Source organism: Hesperophylax consimilis, chromosome 25 (assembly GCF_061612785.1).
Source record: "Hesperophylax consimilis isolate HC1 chromosome 25, BYU_Hcon_1.0, whole genome shotgun sequence".
Lineage (NCBI taxonomy): Eukaryota > Metazoa > Arthropoda > Insecta > Trichoptera > Limnephilidae > Hesperophylax > Hesperophylax consimilis.
Genome location: NC_142860.1, coordinates 20,550,661 through 20,572,477, shown reverse-complemented (window position 1 = coordinate 20,572,477; position 21,817 = coordinate 20,550,661). Strand labels below are relative to the sequence as shown.

General features: G+C 33.1%; 1 protein-coding gene across 3 annotated transcripts in view; it reads right to left on the bottom strand.

Moving 5' to 3' along the window:
* The window catches only part of LOC149411655 (ABC transporter G family member 20), a 177,762-nt gene that overhangs the window by 95,166 nt on the left and 60,779 nt on the right, over positions 1-21,817 (bottom strand). For 2 of the 3 annotated variants that reach the window (XM_089646950.1, XM_089646951.1), the window contains exon 3: positions 752-899. In XM_089646950.1, the coding sequence (XP_089503076.1) occupies positions 752-899 (148 nt within the window). Of the gene's footprint in view, positions 1-751; positions 900-21,127; positions 21,180-21,817 lie in introns of those variants that run through there. The other variant, XM_089646952.1, reaches the window with a different exon arrangement.

Here is a 21,817-nt window from a genome sequence, read left to right as displayed (position 1 = left end):
TTCTTATAAAGTTAAAAGTATACAACGCATTCATTGGAATTTAAAAAAAGAGATAAGAGAGAAAAAAATGTGACATGTTATAATGAATTTTTGTGTCGAAGCTAGCTGCATACTTTATGTGTGATATATACTTGAATTTGGAGTTGTATTGAGAATTTTTAATATCTATCACCGTTAATTTTAATATGTATGCATAAAAGGGTATATTGTAACAAATGGTTTTCTGCAGGTAATCGCTACAATACGAAGAATACTACAATAACTAAAGTGGTGAAATATTTTCTAGCAACCCATATGAAAGAATCTTCGATGAGGTAATCACTTATTTTTAATTAGTTATTCGTTTAAATTTAACATAAATTTACACGTTTCTATGATCCAACATAAGATTTAGATTAAAATTGAAACATAGGTATTCAATATCGCTCCACAGTGCTGAGATCGCATACAAATTAATATAGGCGACACATTACGCTATACATAACTTGTAGCGTGGTCTCTCACAGGCAACAAAAAACAATTTTATGCGCCCTTGTGAAAACCTACCATTCAGAATCGAAATATTGCTTGAAATGGCTTAAGTTGTGTTTGACGACAAGATATTTTGATACCGTCCTTTTCATAACATACCCCAATTGGAGAGACCGTAGTCCTACTAGCTCCAAACACTTGAAACTCTTTGGCGTTTGAATCCTGGATCCACAATGTGGCTTCCCATTTATCAGTATGTAATTTTATTAATAATAATTACCTGTGGCATGTATCCAATACGTTTTGCCTTCTGTGGTGAAGTATCTCCTCCAAGAACTCTCGTGAAACCAGATACAAGGGATTTCCTGCCAACTACACAGGATAGCAATGTTGTCTTTCCACATCCCGATGATCCTAGGAGTCCGTATCTAGAAATGAAAAAAAAACATAATTTAATAAGCGCTATTATATACTTACTAAGCTATTTATTTACTCAACTACCATGGATACCAGTATGTGGTGATAGGTTGTGCTTGAAAATGCACGGTCAAACAATAACATAGCTATAACAAGCAAAAAGTTACTACAATCGATAGCGGTTGTAAAACGTGTTCTTATACAGATTGAAAAGTGGAGTCCATTGAATTCATTGAAGTAGAAGAAGAATCACCATTAGAAGCATTGGCCTCTCTTGGGCCTAGGAGTCGAAATTGTATACAATTTCCATTCAGTGAGTGGAACTCGAGAAACATTCATATTTACTGAGCAAGTTCTTATTTCTTGGAATATTAAAAGAGCATTAATGGAATGTGGGATGGTCATAAAACTGTTTCAATATTAAAAACCAAAAAATCATTAAAATTAATTGCATTGGTCTGAGCTTGAGGAAACTCGAGATAAAGATTATAATATTAAATAATAGTATCACATACAAGGTGTTGAAGAACATACTTGACATAATTTAACCAGTGATTTCCGAGATTATTTGGAGTAAAAAATGTAACTAAAATTTTGGTCTCAATAATTAAAAAATTTTCGCCGTTCTTTAAATTTTAATATAGTGTTTCTAGGCGTCGCATAACTTGACAACATTAATGTTTGAACCTTAAATCAACATAAATTTAACGTTTTCGTATAAATAATTCAAACACATTTTTCTCCCATTGCACAGTAAATATAATATCTGTATTTATTTTTATGATGTAATTACGCAGGTAATACAGTTTTCCCATAGATAATTCAAGGATTTGCGTTTTATTGCAATTTTCCTGTTGGAAGTTGCCAAGTTTATGTTGTTTAGCACGAAAGAAATAAACCTTTTTTCATAATTATTTTTACATTGAAAATAAATTTATGTTTACAAGACAAGGTTTTTATGCAAAGCAAACGGATAACAGATTAATAAGAAATAATTTTTATCCTGAAACACAATATAAATTGAAAAGATCTAAAAAGAAAACACGACTTTCGCCGACGGGAATTAAACCCGCACGTTCTGATTGCTGGTCAGGTGCTCGGAACCAATGTGCTACGTCGGATTATTTTTAACCGTCAAATAGTTAAAAAAATACTAGTATTTCATTCAACAATTATTTTTCACCTGTCAAAAGTGTTTTTCACAGCGATTCCATGCACCTGACCGGCAATCAGAAAGTGCAGGTTCACTTTCCGTCGACGGCATTTATTTTTTCTAGAAAATCTTTCCATTAATATTTTGTAATAATTATTGCTTATAATAATTCGTTAATTTTACCACCGTTTTGATGTGAGGAAGAAGTGACACGTTAATGGAGGACTAAACGCCGTAGGCGCTAACAAAAAAATGTCCAAAGAAGCGAAGTTAGCAGTCCACAACGGAGTGCTGGTACCTACCTTGATGTATGGAAGTGAGGCATGGAACTGGCAAAGAAAGGATGAAAGTAGATTAAATGCCGTTGAAATGAGATCCCTGAGGCGTATGTGTGGTAAAACCATGTTTGATCGTGTGAGGAATGTGGAGATCCGCAAAGAGTGCAAGGCTGATGTAAGCGTAATGAGTAAGATTAAGAAAGGGACGCTTAGATGGTTTGGGCATGTAGAGCGAATGAGCGAAGATAGGAGTGTAAGGAGGATATATGATGCAAATGTGAATGGTAGCAGAAGTCGGGGACGCCCGAGGAAGACATGGCACGATCAAGTGAATCAGATACTCGAGTCGGGCCATGTCAAGAATCAGAATAATAGAAGAGTATGTATGAGACGATGTATGAATGTGAATGAGGCAAGGAGTGTGTGCCAAGACCGAGTTGTTTGGCGGTCCGTCCTCTCTGCCTACCCCTGCGGGGAAACGGCGTGATGGTTAGTTAGTTAGTTAGTTAAGAAGTGACACAAAAATGAATCAATTTGTGTGATAACCGCAAAACAGTCCTAGCTTTCCTGAACCAGTGACACTATTGCACCCATTGTTTGAGGAATGAACAAAGGAGGCTGTAATGCCAACAAATGTGACTATTGGTGACTTTTAAGCTGCCATTGAAGGTGTTTTTTTACTAACGTACCTCCTAAATCTTTTATTCTTCTTTGCATGGTGGATGGAAGTTGTTGGAAAAATTCAGAATCCTTTAGCTATTTTTTAGCTTACCTAGGTATATGCTGAAATGTTACACTGTATGATAAAACTCTAACATCCGGAAAACATACCCAGGCAATTAATATACTTTAATTGTTTTGTAAATGCGATTACAACGTCATTATTTATTAATCCATTATTGTTCATGTCTAGATAACACGCGTGTGTTTAACATAAATATGTTTGTTCTGTCATGAATTATTAACGCGCAGTTAGTATTATCGTCCCACGCAAATAATCAATTATTAAATAATAAACTTGTCGATTAAACCCTTACTAATTATATCAGAAAAAATGACATTATCAGGGAAATATGTCAATCAATTTTTCTGACATTGAAATTTATATACGTCGAGAAGTCATGCAAAATATCATCGATATTGGCAGATAATTTTAATAATAGAAATTGGCCGATTAAGAAAATAAAGCGCGCTTATAGCGTGGTCTGTCACAAAACACTAGCGAAATCGGGAAGCAGAACTAGTAATAGATAAATTATAAATATGAAATACCGTGGGATAGAATGGTGATGCAAAAATTGCTCGTGAAAGAGCCACAGCTATTGGTTGGCGAAATAATGGTGTCACGGAAAAAATAAGACAAAGGTTATGCAATCAACACTCACGGATTTATTTAGCGCATTATGCATTTTATGATAACGACAGGAATCATAATTCACAAGGAGTTATTGCTAAACAGTAAAGCATTATTATATGGTGAAAAACGAAGCAAGAAGATTTGAAAAATAGAAGGCCAAAAACAAGTGTTTTTGTCGATTGATGTAATTTTCGTAGTCGCAATGGTTGCATATTTGTTACCCCTCGTAATAATTATCGGAAAACAGTATAAATTTATCAGGCCAATCATCGTAGATTGAATAAATATTATCTAATATTATATTATAGAGTGATAAAAAACCCGTTCATCTTGTGAAACATTACATATTTATGATATAAAAACCGTTCATCTTGGGAAACAATAAATATTTGTCATACAAAAACCGTTCATCTTGTGAAACAATAAATATTTGTGATACAAAAACCGTTCATCTTGTGAAACAATAAATATTTTTGATACAAAAACCGTTCATCTTGTGAAACAATAAATATTTGTGATACAAAAACCGTTCGGTGAAACAATACTAGATGTACATCTATAGACTATAGAGCCGACTAAAGACCAACATTTAAGACCGACATCAAAAGCTTCAATTGAAGTCACAACATTCACAAGGTAAAGACCTCCTTCCCATTCCCATTTTTCCTTGTAATAAACACGAATTTTCATTCTTATTTTCTCGTTAAAAAGTCCAATCGTCGAGTACCAATCGATTCGGTACGCAACACTACCTATTTAACGGTCACTATCTCCCATCAATATTCTACAAAGCAAGATACAACATACGTCCCATTAGAATGCCACGGTTCCATGATAACTCAACACAGTGACAATTCAACACACCTTTAAAAAGTGATATAAAGTCATTAGAAACGATGAAAAAATTTTTTAAACCCAACCTAACCTACTTCACCCAGTTAATAAAGTTTTTGTTTCATCACTTTCCACGATTTTATATAACTTTTTAAAGATGTGATGAAATATCATTTTGATGATTTATCCGGTCACCGAATTCCACATGGTGACATAAATAGGTTCTCTGTCTAGGATTACTAGTCAGTTGCTTTCATATACTTCTTCATCATTTCTCAATTTCCTTCAACCTCACAACGTTACATAATTGGGGACGCCGTACTTAATTATACTATTTATGTGAAACCGCAAAAGAGTCCCAACTGCTCCCAACCGTCTGGAGCCAGTGAGACTATGGCGTCCCCAATTGGGGTAGGTTGTGAGGCTGAAGGTAGTGGTAAAGGGAAGGAGATGAAGAATAGGAAGGTGAAAAAGAAGTTGACTATTTACATCTGGTCACCAAGAACGGCCAAATCAATTGCAAGCAACGTTTTAAGGGGAAGCTTAATGCTAAATCACTATTTTGATTAATCTTTATAACGAATCGGTGTACATTTTGAAAACCAAAAAATATGCTTTGGATAAATTGAAAATTTTCCTATCGTTTCACTTGAGTAGAATACAAATAAATTACTTATTAAAAAATATAAATGGAAATTACAAAAAAAAAAATTTCCATAGAAATGTATGAACACGTAAGGAAAGAACTTAAAAAAAAACAAAATATTATAGCTAAGATTATCTGTGACTGTTTCACTTCATTAAATTTTTTGTTTTCTTATAAAATTATTTACAAAATAAATAAAAAACAGTTTTGTGCTTGAAATTGAACGTTTCTAGACTCTGTTTGTCAAGCGATTTTAATGCCTATTACCTACAGTAGCTTCCTCTCAATTCTGAACGGTGGTCTTATACCAGGGTGATACTAAAAGCATAAATTACACAAATTTTATTTTTCACCATCCGCTGAAATCTGTTATTAATCATTTTCCTCGAGATTTCTAGTAATAATCTCAGATTTATAATTGACAGTAATTAATTTTGTTATTAATTATAAGCTACTGCAACAAAAGTTTTCCAGCCTATATCATTAGGAACGTTGTTGATAATTATTCATCTATCATTAGATGAGAAATTATGCATCCGATAATCCCATGTTATGTTGGGTCAGTATCAAATAAGGAAATACGTACCCACCCGCTACATAATTACCGATCAAATCATTCATTATTATTCAACTTCAATAATCACTCAAACAGTTGTCATAACATTAAGCATTATCGCAAGTAGTTTTACATTATAAATGTATTAATATTACATAGTTTCTTTTTTGAAACTACAAAGTGATGATGTTTATGTAATAGTTTATCACGTTCAACTTTGATAGAATTATCCTTAAAGCGATGCACTACGTCGTGTAATATTTTGAATCGAGCCGCTTTCAATAATACACCTTACGTAGATGGCGATAAGGCTTACGGAAACAAAAGGATAGTTACGTAGAATAATTTACTTACTAACGGACCATGTCAAATTACAACATTACACGTTACACAAGTTAATACAAGAAGAATTGTTACAATACAAGAATAATTAAAAAAATATACGTCTATGACAACAATAGGGTACATAAACAATAAATAAAATATCAAGTCAAGACAGGAACAAGGTTTTAATGGATTTCACGACTTTTTCCATATCAATATAAAATTCTACTTGAGGTGACTGACAAAAATCATGGCAAACACCAAAAAATTCAAAGTCCTTTTGACATATCTTGTCATTCTGGACATTGGTGAACGGTATCCATAATTTGTGGAGTGTTGATTGAGGAAAAGCAAATCATTATTTTTGAGCCTATGGGAAGAGATATTGAAAAGGATGTGTTGCAATAAAGTATGTGAGTCAATCAAACTGTTAATAATTTTGAAAATGCAGAAAATATCAAAGTCCTTCCTACGTTTTTCTAAAGAATAAAGATTTAATTTTACTTAAAGTTCATCGTATAATCAATTGCCTCTTTCTAGCCCTAACCTCCAAGCACTTCTCCTCAAGAAGCGATGCTGTACGGATTCGACATGATTAATGTGAACATCATAGAATGGAGACCACATAACGCAGGTATATTCTAGATTACGGCGTACCAACAAACAGTAAAGAGTTTTTAGGGTAATTATATTATTGGAGTCAAAGGTAATTCTATTGATGAAGCCAAGTACCTGAAAAGATTTATTAACAACATTATTAATGGGTTCACGAAAAGACAGCTTGTAATCCAAAGTGACACCAAGGTCCTTGATAGACTGCACAGTAGAAAAGCAAAGATCATTTAGTTATTAATGAAAATTTATCATGTATTGTGCAATTGCAAGTTTTATTATTAACATGGATTAAAAATAATACAACTAAACTGTTAATATATCTGATTTGTCACAAGATATTTCGTAAAGTTATAGTTAGAAACATAGAAACAGCAACAGTCTTGTTCCATTTACTACCACCTACAAGCAAAAAAACGACAGACAAAATACCAAGAGACTAGCTGAGAGAATGTTATGCAATCTCCAAGAGTTTTTATCTGCCTGCAAAAAATTAAGACAACCAAACGCTTGTTTAACATTTAAAGAATTCAAGATAGCAAGTTACGTAGCAAAATTTTGATTTGAATCTAATATAAAAGATCTACATGATTGATTTTAGTACGGATTATTATCACAAGTGGTTAGACTTTTTAATCTGTCCTAATTTTCATTAGCAATGTGGCGTATTGATAATTATCATTGCCCCTGGGTAAGCCTGTTAACCAAACCCCACGCCTATGATTTATATTTTAAGGTAACTAATAATCAAATTACTAAAATACCAAGAAACTACTCGATATGGACAGAAACATGCTGATGGAACTGGTAGGACTACTAACGGGACACTGCCATCTCAGGAGACACATGCAGATATTGGGAGTAGAAAACACCAATAGACGCAGGAAATGTGAAGAGGATGAAGAGACTCCAATTCACCTATGGTGCCAATGTCCTGCCCTGGTGGGAACTAGGCTCAGATACCTGGGGAGACATACAGTAGAACCAGAAGACATAGCCACATACCCAATGACAACCCTGATGAAGTTTATTAAGGTTGTTGTTAAAGGATTAAGGTAAAATGGGAGATATCACAATGGGCCTATGGCCTAGGTGCTCACGGGAACTACGTGTAAACCGTCTCGGCTTTAAATAAATAATCAAACTGGTTTATAGCTCAGTTGACAAATGCGTCGGTTTAACTCTGAGGCGAGTCGTGGGTTCAATTCCTATGCTAGCTAAGTAATCCATCATTACAAAAGCGCAATGTTTTCAGCTTACAATAATATCAGTATTAGTATTGTCAGGTTATTCGTTACCCTGTTACGTTTGTCTTAAAAATTGGTTGGCGAGTCACAACGGAAACTTAAAAGTCCTTCTATATTCCTGGCAAATTAGGCATCATTAAAAATCTTTGAAAATTAAAACTGATAAATTAAAGTACTTACCTACAATACTAATCCAGTCTATCTATAACTCTGATTCAGAGAACTCTAGAACTCGGATTTGCTTTGAATTTACTTCACTTTGAAAATTAAAACTGATAAATTTAAGTACCTACCAATAATATAATATTTTTTAGCAGATTTCTTTTAGATGAATATCTTGAAAGTACTCTAACAGACTTAAAGTAGGGACCTACCTATACTAATATTAAATTATGAGACGGGTTGAGTTTTGTAAATAATTTAGAGACAAATTTGAAATTGAAAATTATATTTGAAATAATAGAATTACCCGCTCCCCTTTGTTAACCTCCCACTCAAACACTTGACACAGGGGTTAAAATTCTTCACCGTAATAATAAAAGCAAAAGTTTGGATAACTTAGAAGCTCTTGAAATCAAAAAATCCGTAAATAATAACGCTAGTATATTGAATAACCAAATTAATTTATCGTTTAGTCCCATTCTAGATATATTTCCAGTAAACCGCTCTGTTATTGCTGGAATTCCCCCAATTACCCGCTCCCCTTTGTTAACCTCCCACTCAAACACCTAAATTATATTTTTTGTGTATATATCTGTCAATATTTTGTATGATAGGTTAGTTTTAATATTCTCCTGACGAAGGAAGGGTGCTTCCGAAATCGGTGGAGTACAATTAAAATTAAAGCGGTCTAAAACAAATTTATATCTTATTGTGTAAATCCCATAGTTATATATCCCATGATTTTACGTATCTGAGCTAGTAAATAGTTATACCATATTAAAATCAAAATAATGTTTGCCTTTAAACGTAATAAATAATAATCACATTGATGCCCAACGATGCAATTCCACAGAATGATGCATTTAATATCCATAACATTGGAACTACTCGTCCTGAATTCTTTGTTCTATGACTGCGTGAAGCCATTAACTTCCAATACCAATTAAAATAATCTATTCGATAAAGAAACCTCCACTTTACCCATTTTAACAAAACAACAAAGTATGAAATAGGCTTCACCACAAATATTTATATTTTATTTTTGTAATAACTTAATGAGTCAAATCTCAAATTGTAATATTTAATTATTGAAGACAATATTAGCATTTAACCGGAAAATAAGGTATAACTATATATTTATTTATTTTTAAGAAACAAACACTTTTACATAATATACAATGTTAAATATACAAGTGAACTGAAGACAAGCCACAGAAGTTTCTTATGCTAAAGTTCATAGGAAATGAATTTTTAATATTTAAATATTGAAGACAATATTAGTGATTTCTAAACGAAAATCTGAAACAGAAAAATCAGAAAAGGAAACGGTCACATCTGGGACTCGAACCCAGGACCCTTGTCTTTCCGTGACAGTGCTCTACCAACTGAGCTAATGGGACCCAATTCTCCTCGGTCACTTTTAACTGTATCATACTTCGAATAAGAACTACTAACATTGTCTTCATTTTTTAACCGCACATTTTTATTGGCAACTATCTTTATGTATGATCGCAAGATTCAACCCGAACTAAATGAAATCCAGACAGCGTCTTTTTAGATAAACCTATCTTATTTTTTATTTTTAATGTGCGACATCTGTTGACTTTTCTGCAAGTCTAGAACGAATATTTATTTTTCGGAATAACTTTATTGAGTAAAACCTCAAATTGTAATATTTAAATATTGAAGACAATATTAGTGATTTCTAAACGAAAATCTGAAACAGAAAAATCAGAAAAGGAAACGCACAACGGTCACATCTGGTCACACGATTTTAATATCTTAAAATTAATTTAGGGTTATATGAAGGGGATAGGAAGAGGAATATAGGAAGAGGATAGGAAATGCTCCCGATACATTCCATACTCTCATACTAATAATCGATCGTACGCATTACTTCATATTGATATTTCTTTAGGTTATTACTAAAAATGTCAAAGCTGTAAAATTTTGTATTATATTGTGCACATACACGAGGAAATGGGTAATTTTTTCGAATATTTTTTCTACACGAGGGTAAATAAAATAAATCAGATCAAATTATCTAAGACACTGTCTACATTGCATTTAGTTTGGGTTGAATCATAATACGGGCACGTGCCTAGTATGGTGGCTGTAGATAACAAAATACAGTAATCATTTAAATTTTTATGAATAAAGAAACACAAAAAAAAATCTTGCAATCATACCTAAAGATAGCAGTCAATAAAAATGTGCGGTGAGAAAATGAAGACAATGTCGGTAGGTCTTATTTGAATTATGATTCAGTTAAATATGACCGAAGGAGATAGGGTCCCATAAGCTCAGTTCGTAGAGCAGTGCCCCGGCACTTTTAGATAAGGCTTGATAGAAGAGAGGATATTTGTTTTGATGGGGACAAACAAAAATATGTGATCTAGAGTTCCCCCTTCTAGATCTCAAAAGTACAATCCGAGGAGTCAAGCAAGTGCATTTTGATAAGGTGAGATGAGAACGAACGGAACAGTGTCCAATTCTCATTCGAATAAGGTATTTTTTTGTAAAATATTAGGGAAACCACTATTTTGATTGAATAGTTCTTCGTATTGAGGCATAGCAGGCTACGTTGAATTCACTAGAAATGTGCCAATACTCACTAAAAAATTGCGGCTACATGTAAATCAAACATAGAAAGGGTTCAGAAAAAGATTTTGAAATATGTTTCTTAAAGTTTGCGATATTTTGAAAACTATGTCTCCGTGAACTTTAAAACTCTTGATGAACGTCAAGATATTAGAGACCTAGTAATGTTTCATAAGATAATTCATAATTTTATTGATAGCACGTATCTATTACAAAATACTATTTTCAGATGGATTGGGATTTGAGGCCAAAATACCCAACCAAAATCAACTATTAATTTTTTTAATTCAAAATGTTTAGGAAATATCTATTATGGATTTGTGGTCTTTTATTTGTTTGTATTTTAAACTATTATATATAAGTGATTAAATAAATAAGTTTTAAGTGATCTTAGAGGCAACTTTGGCATTTTTTGTTAGTAAATATATTGTGGATACCGCATCGCCTATTGGAGTATGCTTTGTTAGTAAATATACTGCGGATACCGCATCGCCTATTGGATTATGTTTTGTTAGTAAATATACTGTGGATATCGCATCGCCTATTGGAGTATGTTTTATTAGTAAATATACTGCGGATACCGCATCGCCTATTGGAGTATGTTTTGTTATTAAATATACTGCGGATACCGCATCGCCTATTGGAGTATGTTTTGTTAGTAAATATACTGTGGATACCGCATCGCCTATTGGAGTATGCTTTGTTGGTAAATATACTGTGGAAACCGCATCGCCTATTGGAGTATGTTTTGTTAGTAAATATACTGTGGATACCGCATCGCCTATTGGAGTATGCTTTGTTGGTAAATATACTGTGGAAACCGCATCGCCTATTGGAGTATGTTTTGTTAGTAAATATATTGTGAATACCGCATCGCCTATTGGAGTATGTTTTGTTAGTAAGTATACTGTGGATACCTCATCGCCTATTGGAGTATGCTTTGTTAGTAAATATACTGTGGATACCGCATCGCCTATTGGAGTATGCTTTGTTGGTAAATATACTGTGGAAACCGCATCGCCTATTGGAGTATGTTTTGTTAGTAAATATATTGTGAATACCGCATCGCCTATTGGAGTATGTTTTGTTAGTAAGTATACTGTGGATACCGCATCGCCTATTGGAGTATGCTTTGTTGGTAAATATACTGTGGAAACCGCATCGCCTATTGGAGTATGCTTTGTTGGTAAATATACTGTGGAAACCGCATCGCCTATTGGAGTATGTTTTGTTAGTAAATATACTGCGGATACCGCATCGCCTATTGGAGTATGTTTTGTTAGTAAATATACTGTGGATACCGCATCGCCTATTGTGGTATGTTTTGAGGCTAAATAGAACAGTAGGGGTGGCAATAGAGATGGTAAAAGAGTAAGTTTGGGAAGTTCCTGGCTATTCAGATCTTGTTACTAACACCGCTGGTCATTTCAATCCACGCTCACCTTCTGATATATATATATATACTTTTGAGGTGAAACTTGAAAGAAGAAATTTAAAAACACAAGCATTTAGGTACTATATTGCAGTGTTCCGCAAACTTTTTATGTTCACGGTACACCTAACTAATCAAGAAATTTTAACGGTACACCAAAGAAAAAAAAACAAGGTAAATTTTGGATAGGATTGGCTAGGCTTATTACGAATAACGGCGAACTTTGAGGTTAAACTACGAAAGCTGCATGTCATCATAATTTAAAAAAACATCCCAGGTTTTGAATGGTTTGTTTGGCAAAGCAGGGTTTGTCTAGCCGGGTTTGTGTAATTATGATTGATATTTATCACATAACAGTGACAGAATGACCGCGAACTGTCACCGAATCGGTTCGAGAAGTGAATTTTAATTTTACGCAATTCAAAAAGTTTCCTTTTATAGTAATTACGGCATATCTAAAGTTTTTTTCTAAAAATTATTCGTAATAAGCGTGGCCACTCCGAACCAAAATTTACCAAAAACAATATTTTATTAATATTTATTATTAAAATCAATATAACATGAAAAGATGTTTAATGCGAAATGTGAGCCTGTTTAACTGAACACAGACGATCAAAATTTGGAAAAATCGTTGATAAAGCTGCTCGCATCTCTTCGTCGATCGTCCTCAGGCGTTCTCTTTTTTTTTACTTTATCGTTGTGAGAGTTGAAAACCCCAATTCGCATAAATAGGTCGTGGCAAATGGTAATAGAATTGCAATAGCTCGCTTTGACAGCAGTGGATACTCATTTTTTACGTGGAGCCAAAAATGTGCTAACTCTGTTTCAGAAAATTTTAATTTTAATGTCCAATCAGTTTTAAGCTCCATGAATTCGTAATGTTATGTTGTCACGCGCATGCACCCCGATAGCTCATGCGCAATCACGTGATAATGTAGCAATAGCACCCCACTTATGTAGTGTAGCACACGTGATAATGTAGCGTAGCGGCGCGCGTAGCACACGGCCACTTCGCAGCGATCGAGTCCCACCCACGCCACCTCCGGCCGCCGCGCCGCACAGAAAAGTAAAGACAGATTTACAAAGCACTTTGTGATAAGTGACGCGGGACTCGCGGCACACTTACAAATGGCCACGGCACACCAGTGTGCCGCGGAGCACACTTTGCGGAACACTGCTATATTGCACGACATAACCAATATATCCTACGGTAACCGGACAACTCAGGTTATCGAACGTCACGTTAGGTTAGGTTAGGTTTAGGTATAAGCTAGTTTTTCACTTCTAAATACTAATTTTTTTATGACTTTATATCACTTTTCAAAGGTGTATTAATTTATCACTGTTGGTTAGAAAATTTGATCGATAAAAAATATTATAAATGCTATGAGTAGATCACATCTTGACATTTGATAAAATCGAGAAATATTATAAATGTTTTAATTAAATGCTGTGAGCAGATCACATCTTGGCCTTTGATATAATCGAGAAAAATTATAAATGTTTATTAAATACTGTGAGAATAATAATCAAAGTTTTTTTATAAGCCGTAAAAAGGATCAAGACTATACGCAATGCTTTGAAGTAAAAATCTTTTCGGATTTTTTTTTGTATAAAGTCGTAATTTATGATAATGATTAGATGATGATAGGAAAACATATTATTTTTTTATTATTTTTTTTGATAAATTAACTTTGTGGCTTGACTTCAACAAAATAAACACAAATATTTGTTTGAAACCGCTTTACTTAAAAAGTTATTGCGCTACCGGTTAAGGAAGGAACATCCCTTAGTGAGAAAAACATTAAGACTTGAAGGAATATGCCGATGTCAAATTATAATTCTAATAAAAATAATGGCATAGCACTTTGTATCGAGGTATAATATACTAATTTTGGTTTTAAAATAAGCGTTATTTTGAGCTATTTAGTATTATAAAGAAGTTCATTAAAATTATGCATAACTAACAATATACATTGGATTTGTTCCATAATAATAATTTGTCTAACGAACACCTTGCACTTTGTTTGTGTACACAAACATTTCATTGAGAGTTGAAGGAAGATTGCATGAACAATGATTGAACAAAGCAATCGTCAGTTAACTGCGTAATAAAATACATGGCCTAAGTCTGAGAGAGCCTATCATAATATATTTACATGTTCTGCATACAATACGGCCATTAGTTTAGCGGATTGTGAATATCACAATATTATGTTGGTATACATTTATAATAATGTGGAACCTTCGTGTATTATGCTTTCGTTAACAATACAAAGGATGATGTCAAATTTATTAAACAAAAAAAAAAAAAAAAATGCAAAATTTATTTTAAGGAGTATTACTATGAAATGAAGAATGTAATATAAAAAAGACCTTGTGGAGATCAGGTTTTATTTTATTTTTAAAGTTGAGGCACAAACAAAAAAATTATAATTATTTTTATAAGCAATAATTGTTCGCCTGAAACACTCATCCACATTGAAAAAATCTCCTGATAAAAAATACATGACGCCAACGGGACACGAACCCGTGTCCATTCGATTTCCGGTCGAAAGCTCTGACCACTGAGCTATGGGGGCTTATTTCTTACCCGAGAAAATATTCAATATATGCTAGTGTTTCATTCAACAATTACTGCTTTTTACATTTTTTCACCTGAGAACAACCAACTTTATTTTTATATGAGAAAGGCATTGTAAGTGCTAAATCTCTCACTAGATGGCGTTGATACAAATTGTATACATTTTTTAGGTGAAATACTTGGACTTGTCAAATATTAATTATTTTTTTTTTTTGATAAATTAATGTTTTAAAGACAAGATTTTATTTATGCATAGCACAAAGGATAACAATTATTTTTATAAGCAATAATTGTTCGCCTGAAACACTCATCCACATTGAAAAAATCTCCTGATAAAAAATACATGACGCCAACGGGACACGAACGAAAAAAATAAACACGGTGTTTATTTTGTTGAAGTCAAGCCACAAAGTTAATTTTTTTACTCGATTGTGTTAAATTCAAAATTCAAAAAAATGTTCATTTCACAAAAATACAGAGTACAAAGGGTATAGCTTATAGGTTATATCCTATTTCTTACAGCTAACCCAACAAATTCACATTATATTACATAACCCAACAATTACATGTTAACAAACGAATGTAAATAATAAAAAAAAAACAGAGGTATTCATTTAAGATGTAGTGACATTTGTTTAAGAGAAATGTTTTTAGTGATGATTTAAATTTAAATATGTCGGTTATTTGTTTGATTCTACGTGGAAGGTTGTTATATACTTTAATATCCATGTAGTGTGGTCCTTTTTGAAATATAGTTTTGTTTGCTTTTGGGATCAATAAGTTTTCTGTGAACCTTGTAGCGTGTTTATGTGTTGAGTTTTTTGTGGGAACTTTTCTGGAGATGATCGAACTAACCAGGCATAACTCCATTATATATATGTCCGTCACTGTCAGAAGTTTGAGATTTTTATAAATTGGTCTACATGAATCCCGGTGATCAGAGTTTGTAATTTTTCGTAGACACCTCTTTTGGATGATAAAAAACATCTTTGGCGTTTACTGAGTTTCCCCAAAAAACTATTCCGTATTTTATCATTGAGTATACGTATCCATAGTATGCGCTGATTACTGACTCGATGTTTAAGATATTTTTAAGGGTGCCTAGAACAAAAGAAAAGCTACTGATTTTTGCTACAACTTTAGATACATGTTCTTTCCAGTTTATATTTGCATCTAGTTGTATTCCCAGCAATGAACAAGTTTGGGAAGAAATTGTATCGTTTTTTATTAAATTTTATACAAAGGTAGTAATGTGTTTTATAAATACGATTTCTGTGATGTAATAGGATATGAATAACTGAAGTCATCGTCATTAACAAGACAATCAACGATAAAAAATATTTAAAAAAATCATAATCAAAACCAAAATTTACTTCGCGATTGGCATGTTGAGAAACCAAATATTTTAGTTTATTTCTGCGAAGCAGCAAAAACTTTTTAAATTGTGAGAATTTATGGTCAAATAAATTGTATTATAGCTCGCAACGCATTTCCACCATGAGCTTTGAAATATACATTTTCAACAAAAAACTTGCAAATATAGAAATACATGCTGACATATTCACTGCTAGTTACTATCGTTTCAGAAGTTCATTGTATCACATTTTAGGTATTAATAGCACAAACTCATGATGATTAAATTAATTATTATATTAAAACACAAATAACTTTGTTTACGTCACTTAAATATATATAACCTCTTCATGTTTCATGAACGAAGTTCACCTCATCAGGAGTAGGTATATGAGGCCCCTAGAAACAAAGACGGAAGTGTCCACCAAACGTCAAAAATGAGTTGAATATGCAGTTTTTTAGAGAAAGGTTCATTCTATCTCGAGAATATATCTGATTTTAATATAATTGTCATTAAACCATAGTATTTTGGCTTTAAAGTTTTGTTGTTGTAACAAATACGGCAGTGTCCACCTCCTTCCGAAACAAAAGCGGCAGTTTTTCAAATAGCCAATCAGGAGCCTTTATTCATAATGGCGGCCGTACTTGAATTCATACAAACTCGTGCGGAAGCGTGAGTGAATCGTGTAGTGAAAAGTTGTTATTTTTTGTGGAAATAACCATTTATTGTTAGTGGACGTCAAATATTCCAAGAATGGAAACTTTCCCCGATATATTGCCACCGGAATCAGTGAGAAAAAGTGTCAAACAACCGCATAAATGGAAGGCAAACATCGCCAAGAAAAAAAGGTAAACCGTCATCATGTTGTAGGCAAATGTCAAAATATGACATTTTTAGATTTATCTGAATTTGTTCACAATTTTTTTTCACAATTAATCAAGTAAGGGGAGATGTCTACTAAATAATAGTAACTAATCGTTTTAATATTATTCACAGATATTCTCCAACGTGTTTACCATCTGCTCCCGCTTGCAACCACAAAACTTCAAAAAGTTTTCAATGCAGTAGCATTAAAATGACAGATTTGATACGTTTTCACAAGATTTTTTACTCACGTAAGGACAAAAAATATCAAGATGCACTAATTTTAAAATTTTGTAAACCAGTATCCATTAAACGTCAGCGACCTAGGAAAGGCACTTACAAAACAAAACAATTTCAAACAAAATTTTCATTTAGATTGTCCGACGGCTCCATAATTCCAGTGTGTCAACAAACATTTCTAAAGAGCATAAATATTTCAAAACAAAGGGTGCAACACATAATGGAATGTTTTTATAAAACTGGCAAAATTGCTACGGAAAATCGTGGTGGCGATCATCGGAGTCGTCATTTCGTGGAAAGGTTAGAATTCACCATGAATTTTATAAAGAAGTTCAAGTGCACTGAAGCACATTACTGTCGAAATGCTTCAAACCTTCGAAGATATTTACCTTCTAACCTCAGCATTCGGAAGATGTATTTAATGTGCAAGAAAAAAGCACAAGAAGATAAAGGAATTACCATCAGTCAATCATACTTCAGGAGTGTGTTCAATAAAAAATTTAATTTGGGGTTTGGAACTCCTCGCACTGATGTTTGTTCGACTTGTTTGCAATTGTCGGAAAAAATAAAACAAACTTCGGACGAACGTGAAAAAGTAGATCTGATGATAAAAAAACGAATACATAAAAAAAAATATGACGAGTTTTTCAAATGGAAGGAGAAGTGATCAGGAAAGGAGAAGTGATTTGGTAACAGTTTCCTTCGACTGCGAAAAAAATCTGGTGTTACCAAAAGTGCCTGACCAGCAAGCCTACTATAGTCGGCAGTTATATTTTTATAACTTTACGACTGTAGTTGGTTCATCAAAAGAACCGTTAACTAAAGAAAATGTATTCAGTTACTGTTGGTTGGAAAATACTCATGTAAAGGGATCCAATGAGATAGCATCTGCAGTATACCATAGATTGAAGAATCTCCCCTTAGATGGGATCAAAACAGTAAGACTGATGGCTGACGGGTGTCCAGGCCAAAACAAAAATTCCATCATTATTGGCATGTGTATGCGATGGTTTTCTGAGGCTCCAGCTAGTCTTAAAAAAATTGAGTTGATTTTTCCGGTAACTGGACACTCTTTTATGCCAGCCGATAGAGTATTTGGTAATATAGAAAAAGAAATAAAAAACATGAACAAATTATCCAACCGGAAGAATACTACAATATTGTATCCAATTTTGCTACAGTTATAAAGTTGGGTACCGAGGTAGAAGTAAGCGAATGGAAAAATGCTTCGCAACTTATTCTGAAGCCTACATCATCATGGGCATCTCGATTTTCGGAGACGAAAAGGTTCATTTTGAAAAGAAACAAGAATAAAACTACTATTCTTTTAAAAGGAGAAACAAATTATAGATGTGACCTATCAACTTTCCATAATATCTGCAAGAGGAATTTAACTGCAAATATGATAAATCCCAGTTTAATTGAGGCTAATCAAATTTCGGTTAATCCTTTAAAATTACGAGATGTTGCAAAACTGCTAAATATCCACTTTGGCGGTGACTGGAGAAATATTCCCGAATTGAATTTCTACTCGAAATTATGTCCAACTACTTCTCTTGTACCTCAAGAAGAAGATGATTATGTTCACATAGAATGTAATGAGGAATCGGCAGAAATCGTGTCAGACTTATTAATGATTTAGTTAATTTTTGTATTATTTTATAATTTTGTTAACTTTTCTTTAAATCTATTTTTACCTTTAATTAAATCTATTTTACCTTTTTTAAATCTATTTTCTGTTATCCAGAAATTTCTAAGATAGAAGTGACCTATCAACTTTCAATAATATCTTCAAGAGGAACTCAACTGCAACTTTTTCAATAAAAAAAATCTTCCTAAAAATATTGTTTTCTTACATTGACTGCAACATCTTTGAAATTGTCATTTACATCAAAACCGGCAGTTTCCAACTGTTTGTGAAACAAAACAGCAAGTGTCCAAAATGGTCAAAATGATTGAAACAAAAACGGAAGTGTCCATCAAAAAAATTCATTTTTTAAAGAAACTGGGGCATTTAGATACATAGATGATTTAAAATAGTATTCTTAAACCGGTTTACTATCATATTATTAAAATTTCCTTGCATATTGATGAATAACGGACTGATTAAACGTTTTTTTTAGATTGCCAACAATTTAACAAAGTGGACACTTCCGTCTTTGTTTCTAGGGGCCTCATATACTAAAGTAAAAAAATAAATATAGATTACAATTGAACAGTGGGAGGAGTGGGGAGGGGTAAGAGTAAATTGTACCTTATTTTATTTTTAAATTGCTAATTTATTATTTTTTAAAATTTCAGTTTCGCAGCAACATTCCCTCATCCCTTTCCTCTCCCATCCCGCTACAACGCCAAAACCTGTCTCCCACTCTATCCATCCTGTATTCTTATAAACACATATATTCTTGTATAATGCATTATAAAGGTTTATTGAATTTGTTCTCCTTCCATTTTTATACTTGTTACTTAGTTCGGCTTTTAAATTTGTTACATAGTCCTGCTTTATATATTTTTGTCTACATTCACTAAATACTTAGTTGAATATTACCTAATCAACCCTTCGGTTGACATTTATAAATGGTCTGTTTCTTTTCACCCTTCTTTGAATATTAAGACTGTTTATGTACCTTAAAATAAATAACTAAAAACAATAAAACTAACAAAAAATAACCTTATATTGTGAAGAAGAACAATATGTCGTCAGCTGTTCGATAGTAATTAAAAAAAATAACGCAAAGAGAACAAAATTTTCAACTCGAATTACCAATTATTTTGTTTATGAAGGTTTTGATCAATAACATCCAAAATCCCGGGCGAAACCGGGGAGTACCTAAATCTTAAATTATATTAATAGTATCGATTTTAGAAATCTTAAGAAAATATATTATATCTTTAATTTATGTCGGATCTCAGTGGGATTGTGGAAAAACAAATTACCTACTCATAAATAATCACTACTGGTTTTTATGTATTTTGTATTATTATTTCATCATCATTTTTTATTTTAATTAGTCAATTAAATACGCATTTAGCTTATAGTTATAGATTTCAGTTTTTTATAAAAAAAATCGCTTGATATTTTCTCTTTTTTGGAGGTTGATAAAATATTTTGCAGATTAAATCATATTGCTACTATGTGCAAAAAATTAATAATATTATTTTGTCTTTTATTACATCCTTCTTCAAATGATTATGACATTTCGTTGACCACAGATAATGTCGTTAATTAATGAAAAAAATACGAAATGTAAACCTTAGACCCGATTTGAACGAACTTGAGCCAGTCGTAAATTCGTCTCGTAATTATTAATTATTGCGCAACCAAACAAACGGAAATTAGCGTTTGACACGGAAGAAGAAACAAACTTGTGTTTTAGAGATGAATACTGAAATGACGTCAGTTTTACACACACTTCAATTGAAATATCAAAATTCTTTCTTGTCTTTTCTCGTCATCTTATAAAAGTCGTAAAAATGATGTTTACTAACGAATGTTCTATCTAAGGGCCATGGAAATCTAAAGGTAGGATCACACTGGGTCGACGTACACTACATAAGAAATACATTACGATATCTGAACTAATTACAATCCATACAATTTTTATGGAATTAGATGCTGTGACAAGTGTGTATCTATAGGTTAATGTCATCTTTTTGGATGCTGGAGGGTGCTTTTTAAGTAAAGGAAGGAGAGGAAGTTCTGGAAAGGTAAAACGTATGATGGTTGGGTGGGAATCTAGGGATCAGTTTGTCTATGAGTGACGGACATGAATATATTCCTCTCACTGCCGCGTAAGGCGATGGGTCGAAAGACCAGTTGAAGAGGTCGAAGAGTCTTCCTAAACCAGCTGGTGATGATCTGGCTTGTAAGTCACACAGACCATCAGGGAATAATTAATTCCCTATGAAAAAATGGATTGATTAAAAAATTTACTCTGCAGGAAAGGTAACAAATTATAATCCAGCCACCAAATACATAAAAACAGAAGACTCACCGAAAATATCACTCGCATTGAGTTTAGCTCCTTAATCTTCAAATTCGGCAGCGGACGGCAATCGGCACAATAATACTTGCATTTGCACTATGAAATTATAATCTGTCACAACCAGCTCTCAAGAGAGTAGAATTTAGAATAATCTTGAATTAGCACATTGTAATTCCAAAAGTACTGCCATATTATTGTGACAAAAATATTTTAATCCCTTAGTCTTAAATCGACCAAACAGGAATAGCGGTGCCTTCTTTTGTCAAATAATATAATTCGGATGAATCTAGCTGATTAATGCAAAGATGACTGTAATTAATTATCACTCACCTGCAGAGCAAAATCTATACAAAAATGACCAGAGATGTCTATTCTGTCCACTATTTTAAATTTTAAAATTTGATTTCAAACTAATTTTAAGTCTACTGCTTCTCCACCAGCCTCTCCTAATCCGGCATACAACGCAGCGCATCCTTAAAACACCTCACCCGATAAACCCGGGCACCCCTGCTAAATCAACAAACGCAGTAAACCATGGCCCCTTTGGCAGAGGTGTTAGTTATCCAATAAATAGTTCCCAGGGCGACGGTACCCAAACACGTCACCAAAATCGAAAATATATATTATTTTGTTTAGTAAATTAGCTTTGGGATTACTAGAATTATTACTAATTTCCAACGGCTCTAAAAGTGCTCTAAT